Genomic DNA, 24625 nt, shown 5'->3' with positions numbered 1-24625 from the left:
TTACTTACCATGCCTTTCAAAATGGCTTTCATTGTGAAATATAGCATCAGCAATAACCACTCCACTGAGACAAAAGAAAGTGGTAAGGGTTTAATCATGACAAGAAAGCAACAGCAATTGAAGATTACTAATAGCACAGAAAAAGTGATGTTCAAATAAAATTGCTCACTGCCACTCTTTTTCCAGAGGATCATTAACAAGATTTAGAAATTTCATAAGAAAAATAAATAAAAAAATAAAAATAGCAACAATACAAAATGGGAGATATCCTGAGCATATTTATGGCCTTATCATTGTGTTATATGGTAGCCTGGTAGTAGCATTACAGCAATATCCCTTGTACCATATCAGTAGTCCAAGCATGCAATATTCTATTTCAAGATTAAGAAAAAGAATTAAAAATTTAATTTCATAAACCTATTACAAAACAAAAATATAAGATTATTTTATTTATCTTCTAAATTTTCATAGTGAGACTTGCAAGGCTTTCAGCATCCTTGCTAGCTTTGCCTTTGATTGTCTATCCACCCCAATCATCCTCTCACTGCAGGTCCATGTAGAAACGACCAAAGGCAGAAGAAACTGCTGACCATTGTCCCCTAAGTATAGCAACAACAATGACTTCTTTTTTGATGAGGGATAGTTAGATGTAGAAAGGATACAGGAGCGTGCAACTTCATGTATATAGGCCTTTAGACGTCTATTCAGATTTGATACTTCATCATACATGAGTAACCCCTAAAGCCTCATTTTGTACATTTTGACACATGATATACAACTTTTACTTACCAAAAAAAAAATAAAAAATCAATGACTGCTAGTAAATGTTGGTTGAGGACTGCCTGACCTCCCACCTCCATCTAGAAAGATTCTATCCAAGGTCTGAAATATTGTTCAAATTTCAAGGTTTTGGTCGTTGGAGATGTTGGTGCCATACTGACATGTGGTATCAGATGCACCAAGAAGGAAGAATAAGGGAAAAAATGAGAAGAGTAAGAGCATCTAGAGGAAAGGGTAGGAGTCACAACTATGCCAAAAGAAGATGATCCTTCATTGCAACTATCATCGCAAAAGTCCCATCCCAGAAGGGTTGCCATGAAATAGTTGAAGTGTAGCCCTCACCCTCACAGAAGCCTAGTCCTTATAGTCGCTCATAGAAGCTTCGTCATGGTCACTCATTAAAGCTCCATCGTGCAAGAGTGGCCTTCTCTTTCTATCAAGCGTCTCAAACTTGTTTCACTTGTTGGACAATAGGCAGAACCAGAAGGTTCCATGTCAATCAACATGGAACCATTTTAAAACAACACTTGTCTTGACCTCACTATGCGTTTTTTTTTCACCTGTAATTTAATTTGAGAGGATTCTTTGATTGGGATCTCTTGGTTTGACTCTGCCATTGACTAGATCCAACATGACTAGTCTAGGATGGGCCACATCCAAAACAAATAGTGGTCATAGCAGGAAGGGGCCAACTTTTTAAAAAATCAAAAAACAAAAAAGAAGAGAAGGTACAAGGCTAAAAAGAAGACATGAAAAGACAAAGTTAGATCTGCGAAAAAAAGATGGGAATGGTGAATCAAAAGGGAGAGAGTATTTCAAAGCGAAGTTGATTAATGTGAAGCATCTATTCTTCCTAAGTTTTTTTTGTTTTTCCTGTCTCAAATTAAGGTGCCACAAGTTTCTATTTCACCACCCTCTTTTCTCGTTTGTGAGGATGATTTAATATGGAATTAATTTTCAGTTTCCAACATCTCTCTTCTCTCATAATAAAATTTCCAGCAACTCCTTCAGGCATTTTTTTCTCCACTCTAAGAAATTGTTGGAACTCTAATTTTGCTTTTATTTTGCAATGCTCTGTCTCCACTAGCTGCAACTTCAAAAAGATAGAGTCCTAGTCATTTTCCTCTCTAGTATCATCTTTCTCTTGAATAGGAGCTGGATCTTACAATCTCCTCTCTAACATTCTTGTCATTTGGAGTCCGATCAATCTCATTTGATCTTACTCCTAAAATTAACCCATAGTAGACATTTTGAAGATCATTTAAAAATTGTCACATTCATCCAGTGAAAATATCCCAAGATCATCATGAACGAATTTTGTGACAAGTTGGACATAGATAACATCGAGTATGCTCCAACTTTAAGAAAATTTTAGAATTATTAGTCAAAAATTATTGATAATTGTAGGTTGAATAGATTTAGATATTTCGATACAAGATGTTATGCTGAGTTCTATAAATATAATCTAATGCTTCTCTTTAAAATAAAATAATATTTTTTTCTGTCTGCATCCTATACAAATAAGAAAAGCACGAACCATGAAATCAAGCAAGTAAGAATGTAGACAAAAAGAACAAGAAAGAGACTGTTCATTCCATGAGGCGCTAACCAATGCAACAATGGAAGGTCTAAGGAAAGCTAACTTAGTCATACCTTAGTAATGTAAACAATCTGTTTCTGTAACTCAGTAGGGATAACCAGAAACAGGGGAAAAGAAAAAAACATACAATATAAATGCAAAAACTCTTCTATCAATGAACAAGATAAACTTTGATGAGCCTATGAAAATGAAACATTAAATGAAATAGTTATACCTTAAGATGAATATTAATGTGTTTGCAATGTAAGCAACCATTTCCCTGAAAAAGAATTAAAAGTTATTTTTTTTCTCATGACAGAAGTACATTAACCACATCAATGAATGCAATAAAAGCAGTGTAGTTTGATATTATCTAAAAGTTTACACACTTAAGTGTTATTGTAAAAGCAAACATGAACAAGAAATGCAGCCAATCTCCAGAATATAGGTTATCAGGGTCTATAGCAGCCATACCAAAAATGATGCAAACTTCTTTCACTATCGCTCTTAAATGCTGTTCTAGCAAAAGCTGCAAAAAACCTGCCAATTCAAGTGAACTTATATGAAGAAAATTATAAACTAAACAATTGCAAACATCATTGCAAGAAAGTGCACTTACATTCCTAAAGTCATCACAGCCAGGACACCTGAAATATTTGCACCATCTTGAGCCTATGAAAAAAATCACCATGGTGAATAGCAAGAAAATAAGCTAGTTTTAATGCAAAAAGAAATATACACTACCTTGTTTGTAAATGAACTTGAACAAATTTCTTTAACTCTAAGAAATCCATGAAAAAACAATGAAAATAATTCAATATGTTGCAGTTGCACCCATCAAAACTGCTTTATAGTCATTTTGAAAATGTGACACATAAAACATTGGTATTTCCAGTTTCACTCAATCCATACAAATGAAATCAGATAAAAAAAAATGAATTTAACATATTTTCCATTCCAATAATTAAATGATTCATTTGTTTCACACTTAGATCTTTAGATGTGGTCTTTCCAATGTAGTTATAATGATGCAAGTTAGGTTAGCTTTATCAATTTTCAAAAGAGGATAAAAGGGTTCCAAGATGTAGTAAATTGCAATTTGTGTAGAGTTCAGTGATTATGATGGCTGGGATCAAAATGCTGGGAAAAATTTGTTAAGAAATAGTTTTAGCATATTAATTCCTTATCTTTATTAAATCCAACTTGTAAATTTTAGATCTAATTCAGAACTTTAAATCTTGGAACTTAAATGACAATCAATGTCAAATAAATTTCTTTTTTTAACTAATTTAGAATTTTAAACTATCTATAATTCATGGAAATGATTCAAGACTTCCTAATGGAAAACTATCAAATTTATGTCAACGTTGCATTATTACAAACTACTCTCGATCCCACAGTAGTGAACCATTCGCTATCATCATTGGCAGAGATGAGTGATTCAAGTTGGATTTCTCCATCACCTCCTCCACCATCTCCTCCATCAATATCATCCTTGTCTCCAACTCCTCTAGCTCCCCACCACTATCCCTCCCACCATTGCCCCAACCCCTCCTCTATTATCTGCACTGCCATCTCTAATCTATTGCATCCCACCTCCAATCTAGGACTCACCACCTCCACAACCTATTTTGCCAGCAACTTGGTGGATTAACCCCAATAGATAAGCTTAACCATGCAAATGCAATTGCAACGAGAAGTTATGATGAAGCATGGGAAGATTGCTACTTTGGGGGGATCAAGCTTTAGGTATTTAGGGATTTGATACTAGGTTTCTCTTAAATTAATTAACCCTAGTTGAGTTGGCAATTGATGTAGATGATTTGGTTGAGTTGATGTTCCACCAAGTTAGTGAGTTCGAATGAATGAAAGTTTCACAAGTGATAGATTTGTTAATGAAATTGAAACCCTGTGATAGACTTGAAAATGCTGAGGCATTATTATAGATTTGAACATCTATTGAAAACATGCGTTAGATTTAAAGATTAACATACTATACAATTACATAAAAACATGCTATATGTATGTACCTGCTTATCTAAAAAACATAGACTGAGTTTAGCTACCTGTACAATATTGTATAGCACCAACACCTTAATGGAGCATAAAAAAGTGAAGATTCAACTTACTATTGTATTATTGGTGCAATTAGGCTAGCTTGGTTTTTCACCAAAGTTGTGTTTTAATGTTTGGAGGTGTCAAGTATATCACAATTGGCTATACTTAACATTGGATGTCAGGCAATAAAGGAAGTTCTAAAAGAGTGATCCGTAGGCAAGCGAAAGTCATGGCAAGTCAAAGTTGACTTGAGGCTAGGCAACTAGAAAATCTTGGTTGGTCGAAGTCCACTAGATAATAGGCAATGGATGAAGTCTTGAAAAAATTGATTCTCTAGGCATTGGAAGTAGTCTTTAGGCCACAAAAGTTTAGGTAAGTCAATGTCAAATTAAACTAGGTAGATAAGGAAGACTCATAGACATGAGATTTCTTAACATGACACAGTTTCAGTCTTAGAATGGCTGGAATCAAAGTATCAATCAATATAGGTCTCAGTCAGGTCAACCAAGTAGTCAACTCAAGCTGGGAAATAAATGAATAAAATATTGACTAGTAGACTAGATAATCATTAGGCAAGATTCAATACATGACTAGTCGATTGATGCAACAGGAAAAGAGTCGTTGGTCTGAAAAGGTAGTGTAGCAACAATGAGCTACAAAGATTGGTCAACAAATGGATTCAAACTAGTCAATTGATTAGCAGATTCTAGAATAGTGAGCAATCTATAAAAGGAAAGCATGGGAATTTTGACCTAACTCTTGGAGCTTTTTAGAGGTAAAGAATGCAGGAGCATCTTGAGCCATTTTCCAGCCAAGCAAAAGAGCAAGAAAGCAACAAAAACAAGTGCTAATTATTGTTATTTTTTATATTTATTTTGCTTGTCTTTGTATTCCTCTTGTATTGATGTAATAACAGGTGTCGTAAGAGGTTTCTCCACCTACATATCCGAGAAGGAGAAAAGTAGTGGAATTCTAGAAGTGATCCACCCAAGGATTATAGGTCATGAAGTAGGAGTCATGGGAACTATCAACCCACATAAAACAACTTGCATTGTTTTGAGTTTGTTGTTTGTATTTTCCTCTATGCTAACTAGAATTGTAAACACACAATCAAAAGAAGTGAGCATCTATGCACCCCACCCCACCCCCTCTAGTCACATCCAACTGATCCAACACATAAAAACATGCTATATATATATGTTCACTTACTTAGAAATAGTCTAATACAACATTGATAGCACCAACATCTTAGTGGAGCACATAGTTGTAAAAAACGCACACCTGGCTACGCCTACTTGAATGAATCGCGCTTAAGCGCACGCTTAAGGCTCGATTTTCCTCACCTTATTGAAGTTAAAAAAAAAATTAAAGCCCAACTTATTCCTTTAATTACCCTTTAAATTAATTAGGTTACATTAATTTGCATGCATGCGACACATTTTTCTTGTGTGGCTTTTCCTCTCCCCTAGAAAATGAACATTAACCTCCCTTAGTCCACTTATTTCACTGATATTCTCTTTTCCGGACTCTTCCTCTCCCCTAAAACATCAGCATCATCCTCCCCTCCCACTTATTTCACTTATTTTCGGCACTGATTTTTCTAAAACATCAGCTTCAACCTCCCTCCCACTTATTTCAGTTATTTTTGCTTAAAATAAGCACCACTTTGATGCTGTATTTTGAAATCAGCACCGCAGTAGTGTTGTTCTTTGAAATACAGCAGGTGTTGTTCTTTAAATGCAAACTACAGTGGTTGGTGGAAGGGGTAAAATGGAAAATAAGTACACCCATTGGAAACAAATGCATCGCTAATGAATTTTATATTTACATTATTGTTTAATAGTTTGTGAAATATTTGAATTTTGTTAGTGAAAATTTTTGGCAAAAATGCCAGCCTCATGCCCCGCAACACTTATGCGCTTTTGGGAGCCTTACGCCTTAAATAGCTATGGTGGAGCATAAAAATGTAAAGTTTCAAAATACTATTGTATATAGTTTATCTAAAATCCTGAAATATCGCCAAATATGTTGAACCACTTAGAAGTATTTTGAAGATAGCAAACCGACATTGGGAGCATTTAGTGCATATTCAACAAGATTCTCAAATATCAAAACCTAGGAATGACTTGGATGATCAGTTAAGATGTATAATTAAAATTAAGTTATGTAAGCTTTGCAGAAGGAACCAAACAAAAGTGAAAAAAAAATACATGATCAAAAAATTAATAAATTGTAACCAACATCCCATCATTGCATCACCTAGATGGATAAATTTATCTAAGAACAAGACTTGAGCCTTGATTGATTAAATGTGGTGCACTTGTCTAGTAACTTAGTCTCTAGAAAGGTCTGCCAAGAAAAATCAACACTGGAAATGATAGAGGTGTCTAAACTTACCGTGAAGAAAGCAATGTAGCTGACAGCTAGAGTCAATGTGATCTCAATAACTGTGTCATTGAATATGAAACCCAACCATATCACAGATGCTATTCCAAAAGCTAGGCCCATAGCTACACTGAAATTAGAAAACTCATAACCAACATTGCATATTAACTTAAATACACTAAAATGAATAAAGTAAATAACTTACGCTCCAAGTGAAACTTTTGATAAAAATTCAATAATTTCACCCACATTGAAGCTCTGACCCATGACTATTTGGTAGAATAACTGGAATACAACAATTGCAGTCCTGAAAAAGAATAGCTTAGTAAATGGAGAAATTTCAGTCAATAAATGTGTTTATTAGAAAACTTGGTGAATAATTGTGTATCCAGATAACAAATTATCAATTGGGTAAAGGTCTACTAACACATTCTAGTGCAGTTATCTATGTCAATCACTTCATTGAGATGACTCATAGCAGCAGTCTGTGCATATCACTCTTGAAGTGAGGGAAGATCCCTCACCTAAGTGATAGTCTTGGGTCTTAAACCTTAGTATATCGTGATATGAGATTGTTGAGATACCCCCACATCGTCAGCATGTGTGTTTGTCTCTCCTAAGTGAGCAAAGGTCTCCAGTCTCGGGAGACAGGATTGTACTTTTCCAGGGCCTATTACATACTTCAATTTTCAAGCACTCAAAAGAAATAGATGATCTTCTACTTGTTATTTGAAGACAAATGGAATGTTCTAACATAGAATAATGCTTCATTCTCTAAACCATATTGGGAATATGTATTAAGTATAAATGAAAATTTGGGACGAATACTACATGAATAGGTAAAAGATTAGGTCACTATTCAGATTATAGGATAGTAGATGGGATCACACCCTATATTTATTCAATTGATATGTCTTGAATAATAAGGAAAAATCATCAAACCATAGGTAGCTCCCTCTGCCTGCCTACATATGTATTACATTACACATTTACATATTACAACTTGCCCTTTTATATGTAGATATTATAGCAAAGTCTTCAACACTAACTCCAGGATATTATAAAGTACCCAATTTGTTTTATATGCAGATGTCATAGCAAAATCCTCAACGCTAACTCTGGGATATTATGAAGTACCCAATTTGTTAAAATATCTTTAATTCTAGCATCTCTAAAAGGACCAGTTAGCAAATCCATCAACTTATTATTGAAATTAACAAAAGATGCAAACTCCTTGTATTTTACAATTTTTCTCTAGCAAAATTATACTCTATCTCTATGTGTTTTGTACTCTTGAACGGCTGGGTAACTAGCTTAGAAGCAACATACATTTATAACACGATTATCACAATATGCATTCATTAGTTTAATAAGAGCAATATGCAACCCAGTTATTGTTGCTTGAGTCAAACAAACTCACATATGGAGAGGACCATGGTCTTCTATTTACCTTTGCACTTGATTTGACCACTTCAGTATACTTTTTTTGTGAAGATACTAGATTTCTACCCAAAAGTACACAACTATCCAATGTAGAAACACAATCTATGTGGGAGCTTAACTAATTTCCATGGTTGCATCTTATAGCATGAAAGCAACCTTAATGAAGCGATTGTTGATTCCTCCCTTGTTGATTTGCCTCATGCAAATTGTTATTTATGATTCATCTTTTAAATATGCCTGAAGTGGACAATTACATAATTTGATGACTTATCACATTAAATATTTTGAGACTACTTTTATATATTTATATAACAAGCATGATTGTTAATTGCTATATCTTAGTAGTAGTGAATTCCTAATAACATGTATTTTGGCACATACTTGGCACAAACACAGCACACATTTAGAGCAAGAATCACCAAGGGGATTGGAAAACTCATTCAAAGTTTGATGCTTGTGGATTAAGGTTTCCCTTGATAACTTCTCATCTAAGTCTAAGTTTTTATCTATCAAATAAGCTAGAAGTTGATTTTTCTCATCTTATTCTTATTTCATATCTTAAGAGTGTGATTGCTTGTGCATGGAACTAGAAGAAATAGTCATATCTTATATCCTTCACTAGTGAAGATCCTTAACAACAAGGCCTTGCCTAGGATGACTTAAGAGGATCATAGGCCATTTAAGAAAGGATACTCGATGTACTTCTCAAGTAATGGAATCATACTTTGATTGCTTTAGTTCCAAAGGCTGATCATGCCTGCGAGTTGCAGATTATAGACCAATATCTTGCTGCAATGTTTTCTACAAGGTTATTGCCAAAATGTTTTCTACAAGGTTATTGCCAAAGTCTTGGCCGACCGGTTAGCTACCGTTATGGGCAGCTTGTTGGATCCAGCACAAGTAGCTTTTGTGCAAGGGCGTTCCATAGGAGACAACATCAATCTAGCACAGGAATTGCTCCGAAAGTATGCTCGCAAAAGGATATCCCCTAGATGCATGCTTAAAATTGACTTGCGGAAGGCCTTTGACACGGTGGATTGAGACTTCCTCATGTCGGCACTTGTTGATTTTGGTTTTCCTCAATAGTTCTAAGACTAGATCCAAGAATGTGTTACCACATATTTGTATTTTATAAGCCTAAATGGCGGCATTCACGGTTTCTTAAGTGGGAGGCGGGGGCTAAGGCAAGGAGACCCACTATCACCCTTATTAGTTGGCCTTTGTCTTGAAGTACTATCAAGAAGATTGAAGGTAATTTCATGGCTGGCTTCTTTCCATTTTCACCCATGTGTGGAGAAGCTAAGATCACTCATCTAGCCTATGTCGATGACCTCTTGATATTTGCAAGAGCTGATGTTACCTCTATTACATTGACTGTGGGTTATCTAGAGGATTTTGGGGATAAAGCGGGTTTGAGAGCTAATCCCTTAAAGTCTAACATGCATATGGCCGGAGTAGATGACACAACCAAGGCACAATTACTACAGATTACCGATTTGTAGGAGGGTGTTTTTCCTTTTCGGTATTTGGGTATTCCTCTTGCTACAGAGAAGCTACGAATTGTCAACTATGGGCTCTTGCTTGATGCAATAACAAAGAAGACAAATGCATAGCCAAAGCACACATTATCCTATACTGGATGCTTAGAATTGGTCGGATTAGTCCTCAAGCTGTAGAATGTTATTGGCTCTCAATTCTTCCCATACCGAGTGGGATGATTGATAAATTCTATGGAATTTGTTGGACTTTCGTTTGGTCTTCCAAACCCCCATCAATCTCTTGGGCTAAGATAAGCAAGAGGGAGGTTATGGACTTCAACATTTACAAGCATTGAATAATGCCTTATTATGCAGGACACTATGGTATATACAATGCAAGACAGATTCATTATGGGTGCGATGGGTCCATCATCACTACATCAAAAGAATTGATTTCTGGCAATGTCGTTTGAAAGCCTCGGATTCCCCCTTGGCTAAGCGACTTGTTGACATTCGAGATCAGTTGGTTCAGGGGATGAACGGACAAGGAACAATAGACATGAAGCTGCTAGAATGGTTTGCTGCGGAGAAAAATGAGCCAGCCAATGTATATGAGTTCTTCCAGCCAAAGGGACCTGTGGTAACTTCGACATCAATGATTTGGAAGGAATACTGCCAAAACATCGTTTTTTTATTTGGCTACTTGCTCATGGGAAGCTATAGATAGCGGACAAATTTGCATATGAGTCTTACAAGAGTTGTGCATTCTGCCAGCAGGTGGACGAATCAAATGCACACATTTGTTTTGAGTGCTCCATTACCCGAGCTTTATGGAACAAGGTGAGAAGATGGTTTAAAATTCGATATGAGGTACGAACGATTGGAAGACTGATGCAGATTTTCCAGCAGCATTATAGAGGTAACCAACGCATTATGAAGCCGCGATACTTGGCGGTTTTATGCATGATTTATCTTTTGTGGGAATGTCGCTATAGATGTCGTTTTGAGAATGATATACCTGATATTGATAGGATGTTTCACAAACTACATATGCATGTCTATCGGTTTATGGATCTTCATTGATTGAAAAAAAGGATACTCAATGTTGCGACCGGCTAAGAGGGACCTAGGCTGAGGGTATGTCCCAATAAACTAGGGAGAGTCGATAGAGCTGGGACTGAGTAGTTCAGTAGCATGATCATTGTGAGGAGAATCTAGTGATGTATCTAACTCATTGTAATGGCATACTCCATCATCTCATTTAAAGGAGTATTTAGTGGATAGATTTCAAGGAGAGATGTAATAGATGTGTTGTGGGCCGTGGATGTAGGAGAAAGTCTCCAAACTATACTAATAATCTTGTAAGTATTTGTTAGTATGTCTATTGTGCATTTATTTTGATGACGTATATTTCATACTTTGATATCTTAATCATCCATGCACACATTATCATCTGACAAACTGAATTAAATTATATTTTACATGAATTCGGGACATCTATCCCCCTCCCCCTAGTGGATTCCACGATCCTTAGCATTGTGTAACATTTATTTACCAATTAATTTTGATTCATTATTATTTTTACACAAAAGAATTTGCGATATGTATGACCGATACAGAAGGAGCAAAGAATTATCAAAAAAAAAAAAAAATCAAAATCAAAAACCACATTTTGGAGAAAAATAGAGCACCAATAAGGCAAATTAGCTCATGTTGGTGTGGTAGTTATCCTGCATTGATGAAAATCTATGATGGTCGAACCATATTTGTAAATCACCATCTTAATTTTTTATTACCAACTTCTGGCTAGTCGGTAGCCATTTATACTACATTTACAAAACTGCTAATTTGTATTGTTGCCTTAATTCCTTTATAGTAACTTTCTTGATTGCAACTTTCTGGTTTTAATGATCTTGCAAGTTGCTCATTGTTAAATCAACAATGTGATGGTTCTTTACAAAACCATGCACAGAGATTTATTTCTTCTCCACAAGTTACCATGGCAACCACCTTTACAAAACCATGCACACAGATTTATTTCTTTCTCCACAGAGTTACCATGGCAACAAGATAACCATACAGAATTGTTTGTAAATCCTTCACAGGCAGAAGCATTAATGCCGTAATGGCCTTTCTAATCCACTTCCTTAACTGAAGATTCAAAGGCCAGCTGGGTTTGTGGAATTCTCTATTTTCTGTATCCAATTTGGGTTTCCTAGGGGGGGAAATTAGATATTGAAAAAAAAAACATCAAAAAATATCAGTTTTTGATATTTCTTTTACAAATAAACTCCAACTTAACAAAAAAAAAAAGAAAAAAAGAAAAATACACTATAAAAAAAACTATAAAATGAGAAATTTAGAAATGAAAACAGGAAATTCCCATAAAACAGAGTAGGGTTTCCATGCCGACACCCTTACTGTGTCCCTTACTGTGTGTTAGTATGAGTTGGTGTCATTAAGCATCAATCTGTATGGATTATTGCCAATTGGCGCCCAGTTTTAAGCACTAAAAAATTGTATTGAAACCCATGTATGTATGAAATTTTTGTAAGGATGCAGCACAATATCTCAATTAAATGGATGAAAAGGTCATACCCGTCGTTCATGAGGGATTCACCTTCAATTATTGTATTCATCTTTTTACTTGCTCCAAGTTCTTTCAGTAATGCAACGACAGCAACAGGATCAGTAGCACTAAGTAGCCCTCCCAGAAGCAATGATATCTTCCAATCCCAACCATAGGGAAAGGTAATCTGCAGCATTATTATCAAAGCTTGAAGCCCAAGAGAGGTTTATAATTGTAGCAATGATGGACAAAGATGCCTCAAAGCATTGAGCATAATGGAAGTCAGCACACCTTCACAGCATACCCAACGCAAAAGGTTGATATGATAACTCCTGGTCCAGCAAGCAGCAGCATTTGCATCATGCATTTCTGTACCAACAGAAGTTTAGTGTTAATCTTGAGCAACTGCAAGCTAGCTCAAAGCACCATTTCTTTCTTAACGATGAAAGATAATTGTATGATACACATTATCATAGAAATGGAAGCAAACTCATCAATCCTCCAATTGAAATGGGAATAAGTTTGTTAATATCCTACCTTGTAAATGAAAGGAACAAGGGACCAAAAATAATACATGATAGGCTTTACATAATGCATAGTGCATTTTGGTACTTCCAATATCATGGCTCGACCATAAGTGCCATGATTTTGTAGTAGTCTAGAGAATCAAAGGAACCAAGTTATCATTTAATGAGTCTTTTCTTCCATACAAATGCTTGCTCTAAACACTATGTTAACACTTCAACTAGTCACTTAGAATTACCCATGAGTATTTTTTTTTTTTTTGATGTGCGATGGAAGAGATATTTTCATCAACTTTTTAATGAAGGTTTAGGTGACCAACTTAACTTAGGTAATTTAAGTAGGTCAAATGAGCATAGAAATTTTAATTTTTATCTTAGAATTCAAACTTCAAAAGTAAAACAAACTTTAAATGAGATGCACAATGGAAAAGCCATTGGACCAGATGATATTCCGATAGAGGTATGGAAGTATATAGGGAAACAAGGTATTGAATGACTTACAAAATTATTTAATATGATATTGAAAACAAAAAAATTCCTGAGCAATAAAGATAGGGTATTCATTGACAATTAATTGAAAAATATCTGGAGCAAAAGCTTATGATAAAGTCCCAAGAGAAATTATACGGAGAATTCTAGAAAAGAGATGTATTAGCGTAACATATATTGACCTAATTAAGGATATGCACGAGGATGTAACGATCAGAGTAAAGACTTCAGGCGGAATAACTGAAGCATTTCCAATAAAGATAGGGTTACATCAAGGATCAACTCTAAGTCCCTATTTTTTTACACTAATTATGAACGAACTCACTACGCACATTCAAGACACAGTACCGTGGTGCATGTTATTTGCAGATGATATTATTTTAGTAGATGAAACACGTGAAGGAGTAAATGCTAAACTAAAATCTTGGCAGGGAACACTAAAAGAGAAAGGTTTTAAGCTTAGTAGATTAAGACAGAATATATGGAATTTAAGTTTAGCAATATTAGAAGTAATGAGACAATTGTTAAGATAGGAGAGGATGAGTTGCCCAGAACCGAGAGATTTAAATATTTAGGATCACTTTGCAAAACGATAGAGAGATTGAGAGAGATGTCTTATATAGAATACAAGCAGTATGTGTGAAATGGAGGGGAGCGTCGAGTGTTTTGTGTGATCGCAAAGTACCTCTTAAACTCAAAGGTAAGTTCTATAAAACTGCAGTTAGACCTGCTATGTTATATGGAGCTAAATGTTGGGCTATGACTCGAGCACATGAGTAGAAGATGAGAGTTGCAGAGATGAGGATGTTAAGGTTGATGTGTGGACATACGAGGATGGACAAAATAAGAAATGAGAGCATTAGAGAAAAAGTCGGAGTTGCATCTATTGAGGAAAAACTCTGAGAGACACGTTTAAGATGGTACGGGCATGTACTTAGACGACCAATAAATGCTCCAGTTAAGCGATGTGAAATTATGATAAACATGCATATCAAACGAGGAAGAAGACCAAAAAAGACTTTGCTAGCAACATAAAAGAAGATAAAATTTATTTAAATATAGATGATGATATAGTAGGAGATAGAGCTCAATGCGTAAAAGGATTAATACAGCCGACCCCACCTAGTGGGAAAAGGCTTGGCTGTTGTTGTTGATGTGTGGTTACATTTCTCATGTAACACATGTTCCATAGTACTCTCAACCAATATTTTTGCTTCTCAAATTCTCTTAATCTTATTTAACATTTCAATCATTTTTAAATGATTTTTGTCATGATATTTGCTCAAAAAAAAAAGTTTCCTTGTAACTATTCGCAAGGAACAATAATGAGCAAAAATCATAAGGATGCCCCATTTTACCAAATCTTCAAAGGACACCCCATTTTAATTTATCATCAAAAGAGCACCCTACTTATTTTTACCTGGCAAAAAATACTCTAAATCTACCCATTCAATCCGTTCCACCCTCACACGCCTACCCCTCCCCAAAAGTTCTCCCCACAAGTTAGAAACGAAAATGAATTGGAAGACGCCTTGCCTAAAATTGTTATATGTAGCCTTGTTCCCACACTTAATTTCCCATTTCTTTTTAAGTTTTTCTCATCTATCCCTTGTCAATATTCACTGACTCTCTACGAAACTAACCTGCACAAGCTGCATGGAAGACACCTTAGCATTGTGACTAGTTCACCGTGGCACAAAATGCTTAAAAGGTTTCATGGTTTCTTATTTTAGGGTTATACTTCGTCACAAGCAATTATGTATACATGAATGACTTAAACCCTATTAAAATTTCCATAAATTGTTGTAATAGAGATGTGGAGTAGCAATCCTAAAAGCATAATCAATTTGGAGGAGGATGGCAATCCTAAAAGCATGGGTGAACTTCAAAGGCTTCATGGAATGCATCTATCCACTCAGGTTCAAAACTCGAGTAAATAATTTTCATATAGCAATTTTGGCAAAAATTATTACATAGACTTAAATTGATCGAATTTCACAAACAAGTACTCTCTGTTCCTTGAACCCTTTGGATTTGTACAATATATTTCTTTTACAATTTTGAACATTTTAGGTTTGGCCAAAATGGTACATGAACCCAAATTGGTCTAATTTCACAAATAAACACTCCTCTTTATACCCTATACATTCGAGTCATATATGCCCTCCTTATCAAATTTAGACTAGTACAAGTCCATGTGCTACCATGTAGCACAATTTTCGAACTCCTCTACTATAGAAATTTATCAGGCCTAATTCCATAAACAAGCTCTTCTCTAAGTTCTATGGACCCTTTGTATATGTATTTCTTTTTTCAATTTAGACAAATATAAGTAAATGTATCAATTTTGGCAAATTTGCTATATGTGCCTAAAAGGGTCGAATTTCACAAGCAAACCCTCCTTTCAGTTGGACCTTCAAGACTCAATTCTATGCTTTTCTTTTTAAATTTAGACAAGTATAGGTCCACATAGAGAAATATTTTCAAGACTGCTACATGGACCTAATATGGTCAAATTTCACCACAATCGCTTCTTTGTGTTCCATGGATCCTGTAGAGTTGTTCAATGTCTTCCTTTTCCAATTTATATCAAGATAAATCCGCATAGAAATTTTAGCAAAAGTACCATAAGGTCCTAAAGAAGTCACAAAAGAATAACCTAAGTGAGGGTCAAAAGCATCAAGATCTACTTATCTAGAGATTTCCACAAGCTTTATAAATAGGGCAAAAAAGTGTTTCCAAATGTACAACAAACAATAAACTCAAATACATGAAAGCAGAGAAATGAAGAACAATAGTGTAAATTAGAGAAGAAAAGAGAGGAATTCGCCCTCAGAAGGGAGACAAAGCAATGTGCAGAGAGAACAAGTGGCATTGCAAGGAAACGAAAAGGTACACTAGTGACAAAATTAAAAATAGCAATAATATTTAAACAGGCGTCTTCCAGTTTGTGAAGGATGTAGGCTAAAAGAGGACTAGTTTTTTTTGGCTAGTGGGTGAGAATATAACGGTTTAGATGACTTCAAAGAGGTTTATTTGCTAGAAAGTACAAAGTGGTGCATCCTTAGGGTGCCCATGATGATAAATTAAAATGGGGCACCAGTCTGATGATTCAATAAAAGGGGCGCCCTTATGATTTTTGCTTAATAATATTAGTCTCTAATTGGACCAAGTATGTAAACCTAGTATAAGTTCAGCACATAAAAAATCTTTATAGGTACAATGATTATACTTAATAAGAATGTCAAAGCTACAAATGGCTCTGATAATGGCAAGCCCCTCCCGATGAGTTTGCTGTTGAATTTGAATTGCCCAGCTAGGGATTGAATAAATAAGGTTTGGTTATCATGAGTTCTTGCAAACAATACAACTAAAAATCAATGTTAGATAAAAGTGTGCTTGTGTGATTGGCTAAAATGATCAAATTGCAACTGAAATACATATAAAATAACATCATGCGCTAACATGCTTCATAAACCCTGTTCTTGGTGCATCACCCACAACGAATTTACTAATCCACCCATTCACAAGAGGCAATAGGGTAAGTAAGCCCTTAGAATTCAAGGTTAACACCTCCAACCAAGAAGATTTCGCAAGCTCAACAATTGTAATCCTAACCGAGATTTCACTCACAATATATCATCCCTTCCTAATAAAGAAAAGATAAATTACCAAGAGCTTGAGGGTTAAAGTATTTCAATTTTATTCAAGCTTTTAGATTCCTTTGGGCATTTGTTTTTGATAAGCGCAACAGATTAGATATAGTTTAGGGTCTATTGTTCACTTATTGGATGCATCTAATCGACTAGAAGCAAGGTAAATCAACTATATGACCCAAATTTGAATGTTAAACTCAAATTGAAATCAGCATAGTTGATTGCTCAACCTTCCAATTGGCTGGAAAGGTTATTATTCGACCAGATAGGTCTTCAATCAACTAGAGCTCAATATATTTTGTTTACCTAAACTTTGTAACTAGTAGGCTGCCAACCTTTTGCGAATACTGTTTCAGTTGGTTGGGTGCATCAGTTAACTAGATTGGAAACCCTTATCCAATTGATTGGCACACCAGAACAGTCTCTTCTAGTTGGGTCGACAATTTAAGATTTAACTAAATTAAATGGACAAACTTATCTCTAGTTGAGCTCTATAAAAAACTAAGCTTGGCTCAAGTTCAATTAAGCTTTTTAATAAACAAGCTTAAACATTATTTTAATTTAATAAGATAAGCTTGAAAATAGCCATGCTCGGCTCAACTTGTTATAGCCCTTAGTCCTAACAATAGACAATCAAAGATTCACAGCAACAAGCATAGGAAAAATTTTGCAATATCTCTAATGACAATAGAAGTTGTTGCTTTAGCACAACGGTAAAGTTGTTACTTTGTGACCAAAAGGTCACGGGTTCGAATCCTAGAAACAACTTCTTGTAAAAAACAGGGTAAGACTGCGTACAATGGATCCTTCCCCGGGACCCCGCATAGTGGGAGCTTTGTGCACCGAGCTGCTCTTTGTATCTCTAATGACAATAGATAAGAACACAAATCTAATCCTTAGTACAACAACAACAACAACCAAGTCTTTTCCCACTGGGTGGGGTCGGCAACATCCAATCCTTAGTAAAGGGCAAAAAAGTAATTGAATCCTACTCAAGTGAGTGAAAAGAATGGTAAGAGAGTGAGTTTTTACTCGCAAATAATTTGCAAGGGAAGGACCAATGCTTTAAGGTTAGTACTTGGAGACTCAAAATTAACTTATAGATTTACTCTCTTAATGTTATGATGAGGAACTTGTAGATGTTGGCATCTTCACACTCGCTTTGTCATTCAATAAGAGGTCCAAGATAATGATACAGGTCCAAGTTGATGATAGTGACATCAATTGTTTTGGAATCACAGTCAAAAGGGTGGTGGTGGAGTTGATGGTGGTGGCCATGATGATGGGACCAATTTGAATGCAGATGAAACTGGAATCAAGTGTTCTTTGTGATTATAAAGTATCTCTAAAGTTTAAATGAAAATTCTACAAAATGACGGTAAGACCTACTATGTTATATCATATAGGGAACTAAATATTAGGTTATAAAGCGAGCACATGAATAGAAGATGAGAGTTGCAAATATGAGGGTGTTAAGGTGGATGGCGAATATATGAGGATGGGCTGGATAAGAAATGAGAATATTAAAGAAAAAGTCGAAGTTGCACCTATTGAGGAAAAACTCCAAGACGCACGTTTAAGATGGTATGACATGTACTTAGGCGACCAATAAGACAGTGACAAATACATAATGGAGGAAGAGAGAGATCAAAGAAGACTTGATTAGCAATGATAAAATGGGATAAAATTCATTTAAATATAAAGGATGATATAATAGAGGATTGAATCCCATGACATAAAAGGATCCATATAGCCGACTCCACTTTGTGGGATAAAGGCTTAGTTGTTGTTGTTATGAAACTAGTGTTCCCAAACACTTCAATCATGAGTAGTGGACTAGGATTACATGCTTACTGCTCATGATAATCACAACTTCAGACAGATTAAAGTCCATTGATAGTGGAGTCAGTAAAAAGAGAGGCAAATCAATCAAAGCTCCTAACATGCAACCACAGTGTTTACTTATTCATACAATGAATAAGTTCAGTAATATTCTTACAACTTGAATGTTCAGTAAACATCATCATAACAATGTGAAAAAAATTTTATTGTCTTACAATTTGAACATCAGAGGATGACACTACAATAATCTTGTACACACAAATCAAACTGACTTTTTGTCTAAGTGTCTACCTTAATGATAACACAGAGCAACCAATGTTCACTTATCCATATGGCTACGTTTGGTTGGGTGTAATGTAATCGAGCTTGTAATGCAATAAAATTTGTAATATAATGTAATGTAATCTTGATTACATTACTACGTTTGGTAATATAATGTATGTAATCTTTGATTACAAGGGCGATTGCATTCTTTTGTTTGGTGTCCATTATTTTTTATAAGGAATGCAATTCATATTATTATAAAATGATAAAAATATACTGCGACTTCTACCGACGATGACCTCGTAATGTAATCGAATTATATAGTATTTGCTTTGTAATCCAGATTATAAAACTTCGCTACCTTTTGTAATCGAGATTACATTACATTACAAATTTAAAAGTAAACCAAACAAAATAATCAGCCTTGAAAAGTAAGACATTACAAGATACATTACACCCTACCAAACGCCACCTATATGTTAAGTTTAGTGATATTTGAAGTTTTAAAGCGTTAGTGCGGTTATAAACTTATAATAGCAATAAGGAGAACTTCTCCAATAATGGTTTTTTCTTTGAATTATTTTTAATAGATTCATTGATGTAGAAATTAAGGCATGTGTTATGCACATGCCTTGCAATGTCATTGATGCAGACCTAGAAAAGGTATTTTCATATTACAATTTCACGAATATTAAGTTATTTCCTAGTTTCCATAAAGAAGCAATGGAATGGTAATATACTAATATGTTCTAGTTTTATATCATTCCATCCATGCAGACAAGGAGAAACATCTAAACCTTGGCTAACTTCCAAGGGTGTAGATTCCGTAATAAGAGTAAGTTATTAATCTTTCACACTTCACTAAAGAAAGATTCCAGTCCAAAAAATAGAGCTTCAAATATTAATCGACATAGTCAACTATATGAAAACATAGAGAATATAACCTTTTAATAATTTTCTATATGAAGATAGAATAGTACCTTTATTTGGTGCACTTCCAATAAAAACGAACTCTCAAAAAGAAGAGCGGGAAGGAAAACAGCTAGGAGAAGATTAGGATTAATATTTGCCCCTGGAAACAACCCAGTAAGCCCTATCACAGTCAGATATATCAATTAGCATTAATTGCTAGTAGTTTAATACTTACAAAGACGGATGCCAGCTCCTAATTTTCCTAAATCAATGTTTGTTCCATATTCTGAAAACAAAGTAAATTGTTTAAGAATTGCATAGTGGAGGAAGGCAACCAAATAAGATGGAAAATGAGCTGTATAATACCAAAGTCATTTAAGACTCCATCATAATATTGATTCAAGAATAACAGTCATACAGTGGGCTACAGTGCTAAAATTGTCCGCACACACTGCTTCGATCAATACTTTCACTATAATAAAGAAAGTCATTTACATGCTCTAAACTATAAAGCAGCTTGGAAGGTTGCATGGAATACACAAATGACTGAATAAGCTAAGATAGATTGCATGATCTGTCTAAAATCATTCACTGAAGTGAAAGAACTCATATGGAAGCATAGCCCCCCTTTAACTCCAGACATATGTTACTTCATTAAATGGCTGTATTGACCGCGCCTTTTATCAGTTAAAAAATTATCAAGATGTTGTCATTATTATAATAGATTAAGTTGTCTACATGTCCTAAAACAACTGCCGCATTGGACATTCAAAGATGAAAAAATAGGATTGGATAGATTGCATAATAGTCACTTGAGTCATTAAGTGGGCTTCAATGGAAACATCGCCCCTTTTTCCTTCATCAAACAATTTTTTTTTCATTACATTAACATCCAGTGCAAAATAGATAGCATTCATCTCACTGCGTATCAATAGATTTAGTTGCAAACTAGAATGACCATTGGTGATTGGTCTAGAAGATCCAGAAGCTATAGGCTGTATTAATCCTTGAAATATCTACAATAAATCAGTCTTCCCTAATAATCTACAGTCTCGTCTAAGAATGACTATATTAAACTAAAGCAACAACAAACATAGCATAAATATCAGTAAGATCACTCAAGTAGCATAATAGCCTCAAAGTTTATCTTGACACTTTGAACAGATCTTCTTATGCATTAAAGATTGGTCAATCTCGAGACCTGAGAAGTTCTGTGCCTATATTCACAGTCACATCTACATACATTTGTAAATCTTCAACCAAAAGGTATGCAGAACTACAAGCAATACTTGATAAGTAAGCAAGTGAGTAAATATGGTCTATGCACTCATTATGATCCCTTGATTTAACAGTTCATCACCATTTTACAAATTTTTTGACACGTGGCAAGAATGTCAAGTATGCATGTCTTTAACAGAATGTGTCCTCCATGATACAACATTAAGAACCAGACAACAAGAACGCCACTAGAGATGACATTATACAGATCTACATATCTTGAAATCATCAAATGACCAGAATATGAACTGTTCATAATCAATTGCTAGAAGCCTGCAAAAAATACACATTGCAGGAACTTGCCTTCAGTATTTTAAAAGTGAAATATTTCAATTTATAACTCTTAGACATTAAACCACACACCAGAGACTAAAAGGTTGCTATACTAGAAAAGAATTGATGATTTTCAGATAGGAAAAAAAAAATTACCAAATCCTAATCAACTTCATTAAGAACTTAGTGTGATTGGATGTTAAATCCTTGATTCCATTGTGCACTATTTAGTACAATTGGACATTGAGGCTGACTTTCATGCAAAAAGTTTCAGTAGGTTAACTTCTGTAACTGTATTTCTAACATGTACTACTAGGTCATACAGGAAGAGACCAAACATCAGACTATAAATTCTACTCCCCGACAAGACTATCTTCAGAAATAGTAGGGACAAATTCAAGGATCATCAGAAGTACCTCGAGATGGATGTATCAAAACAAGACTTCACTACTTATAAACAAAAATGGATAAATGATGGAGCAATGTCATTGTCTATCATTTGCCAAAAGTACCATAAACTAAATTTGTGAGTTTGTAAATTCAATAAGTATGGTGCCTTTTTAATAATACAGGCTCAAAGATATTGACAGACTTTTATTCCACAAAATTTTTCAGGCTTTCTGCCAAAAAAAATAAATGGTAATCCTTTAGTAGTCTTTCATTCTAAAACAACATAAGTTTAGGTAAACTTCAAATAAACCCAAAAATTCAACTTTGAGCAATAGTTCAAAAGGATGTGATTTCTTGGTCTTTGATATTCTAAACCTTTCAAATTTAATATTTTAGCTAACTATAGATGCCCTAAAAGCAAGTCTAAGGCTAAATTTCACTTTTCAATTCAAGGTTTAAAATTTCAAGCCTGCAGTTTTGGTTTATGACTAGAACGATACAATTTCAGTAACATATCATAATATGTTGATACAATTTTGGCACTTTTTTAATATATAAATATATTAATTAAAATATATTTTTATTAATATTTAATTGTTATAGATGCTTATTATTGAGTTAAATTTGAGATGCTGAATGTTGAGCTTAAATTTTGATATTATCTCGTGAAATGTTTGATGCTTATTGAGAAAAAGTCAATTTAGGGTTAGCTTAAATCCAAATAGACATGACACGATCAAGTAGGTTCAAACTAAATCTAATTTGAATTTATTTTGATCACTTTAAAATTAAATTGAATTTAAATATGCAATAATTTAAATCATAGAAGTATATTTTAAAAGATTAAAAATTATATTATATTTAATTTTTTATATTTTTCAGTAATTTGTTTCCTCCGTCTTTCTTTGTTTACCTTGTGGACAAATGAAAGAGGGAAAAAATTAAGGGTTTTTTTTTCTTGGTTTATCATGTGGCTGGATGAAGGAAGGAAAAATTAACATCCTTAAATTAACAATCCTTAAAGAGCTTTTTTCTCTCTATTTACTCTCGTGGATGGAATGAAAGAGGGAAAAAACAATGAAGGAGGAAAAAAATAATGAATGAAAGAGGAAAAAGATTAAGAGAGGAAAAGAAATTGGAATTAACTTTATAAACAAAGAAAAATTAAAATTTAAAAAATGAAAAATGAAAATGAATAATTAAATAAATAAAAACACGGCACGGCCTCGCGGCTCTATGCCAATGTTGGTCCGTTGGCGGAATGGTAAATCCCACTTGTGTTTCAAATTTAACATTTCTACTGACTAAAGATGAAATTGCCTAAATTCAACTTTTGAGTGGTAGTACCAAAAGACAATAATACTTGGTCTTTAAAATTTTGCACCTTCCAAAATCAATATTTCCTTCAACTAAAGAGGAACAAGAATGAATTTTAAGGCTAAATTGGATTTACTAAATGCACACTCGTAGTAAAACTGCATCATATTTTATGGAATATAATTTTGGATTGGTAGGAACAACACATGCAAAAAGGTTAACATAGCATAAATAAAAATATTAAGATGGATGTATAGAGTTACTAAAAATGATAAAATAAAAAATACTCGCATCTAACAGCAATTAATTGTTGTTCTAAATGAAGAAAAAATGAGAGAAAATAAGCTGAGATGGCATAGTCATGTTGAAAAAGGACCAATAGATTCTATATTTAGAGGAGAATTAATACTAGCATAAGGCTCAAAGGATAGAGAGACCAAAGGAAACATTTGTCATTATAATATATAAATGGCTTAATCGATCTAAATATTTCTCGATTTATTTGGTAGATGGAAATTCTCCTCCACCATTTAGTATCAGAAAAGGTTATCGACAGATACAGCTCTAATCGCAAGTTAGCTCATTCAAAAAACGGACCTAAAATGGTATGGATCCATCCACACAAGGAAAGTGAGACGAACCGATGGATCCAAGGCCGATGCCGAGGATGAGCAGCGCGACAGTGTAGGGGACGCGCGTCCCATTCAGTAGATGCCTCGATGCTATTCCGAGCAAGAGCGATATCCCGAAAAAGATCACGGCGTCATCCGGCGACGAGGAGTCGTGGGGAGCAGGATCCTGCGCGACCGCCGCCATTCTTCACCTTCCCTGACCTCGGCAAGCCGGCGCACACCCAAATCCAAAACCTCGCCAAGAGATCGCCACCCCAGGCCCGACGAGGAGAAGAGGACAGCGAGATCTCGTAGCTCCCTCCCCGCCCTCCTTCCTCTCTACTTATAAGACCCAAAGGGTCTGGGGAGTAGTCTCACAGTGTGCCTCGTTCTACTCGTGCAGAAGAATAAAACGAGGACAGCAAAGAACAAGAAAAAGAAACAGAAAAAGCAGCGGCCAGGAATTCGAACAGGGGAAGGGAGGGGAGGCGACGGAATTACCGTGATAAAGTTTATTTCTCTATAATTTTTTTTATTTTTAAATTCTGAATTTGCAAATTAATTAATATCGTAATATTTCAGAAAAAAATTGATATTTGAATTCTTTTGAATAATTAACGCTCTGTCACATTATAACTTTAATTTAAGATTTTCAAAAGCTTAGGACATCTCTTTCTTCCTTTCATTCAAAATTAAAAAGCTGGATTTAATTTTTTCCAACAAGTTTCTTTATCTCTTTCTTCTTGTTATTTATGGGGGCTAAAAAAAAGTTCAAAA

At 34.7% G+C, this 24625-nt stretch overlaps 1 protein-coding gene across 1 annotated transcript; it reads right to left on the bottom strand.

Moving 5' to 3' along the window:
- Positions 1–24307, bottom strand: LOC121978737 (sodium/hydrogen exchanger 8-like). Its single transcript, XM_042531037.1, has 11 exons — positions 23879–24307; positions 20215–20265; positions 20048–20139; positions 12584–12661; positions 12322–12479; positions 7008–7109; positions 6815–6932; positions 2979–3031; positions 2834–2899; positions 2595–2639; positions 1–64 (listed from the first exon to the last, which is right to left on the bottom strand). The coding sequence occupies exons 1-11, from the start codon at positions 24051–24053 to the stop codon at positions 1–3; spliced, it is 1002 nt and encodes a 333-aa protein (XP_042386971.1). The 5' UTR covers positions 24054–24307.
- Between the last annotated feature and the right edge of the window lie 318 nt (positions 24308–24625).

Source organism: Zingiber officinale, chromosome 4B (genome assembly GCF_018446385.1).
Source record: "Zingiber officinale cultivar Zhangliang chromosome 4B, Zo_v1.1, whole genome shotgun sequence".
Taxonomy (NCBI): Eukaryota; Viridiplantae; Streptophyta; class Magnoliopsida; order Zingiberales; family Zingiberaceae; genus Zingiber; species Zingiber officinale.
The sequence above is the reverse complement of the archived record's forward strand: the minus strand, read 5'-3'. Positions and strand labels throughout refer to the sequence as shown.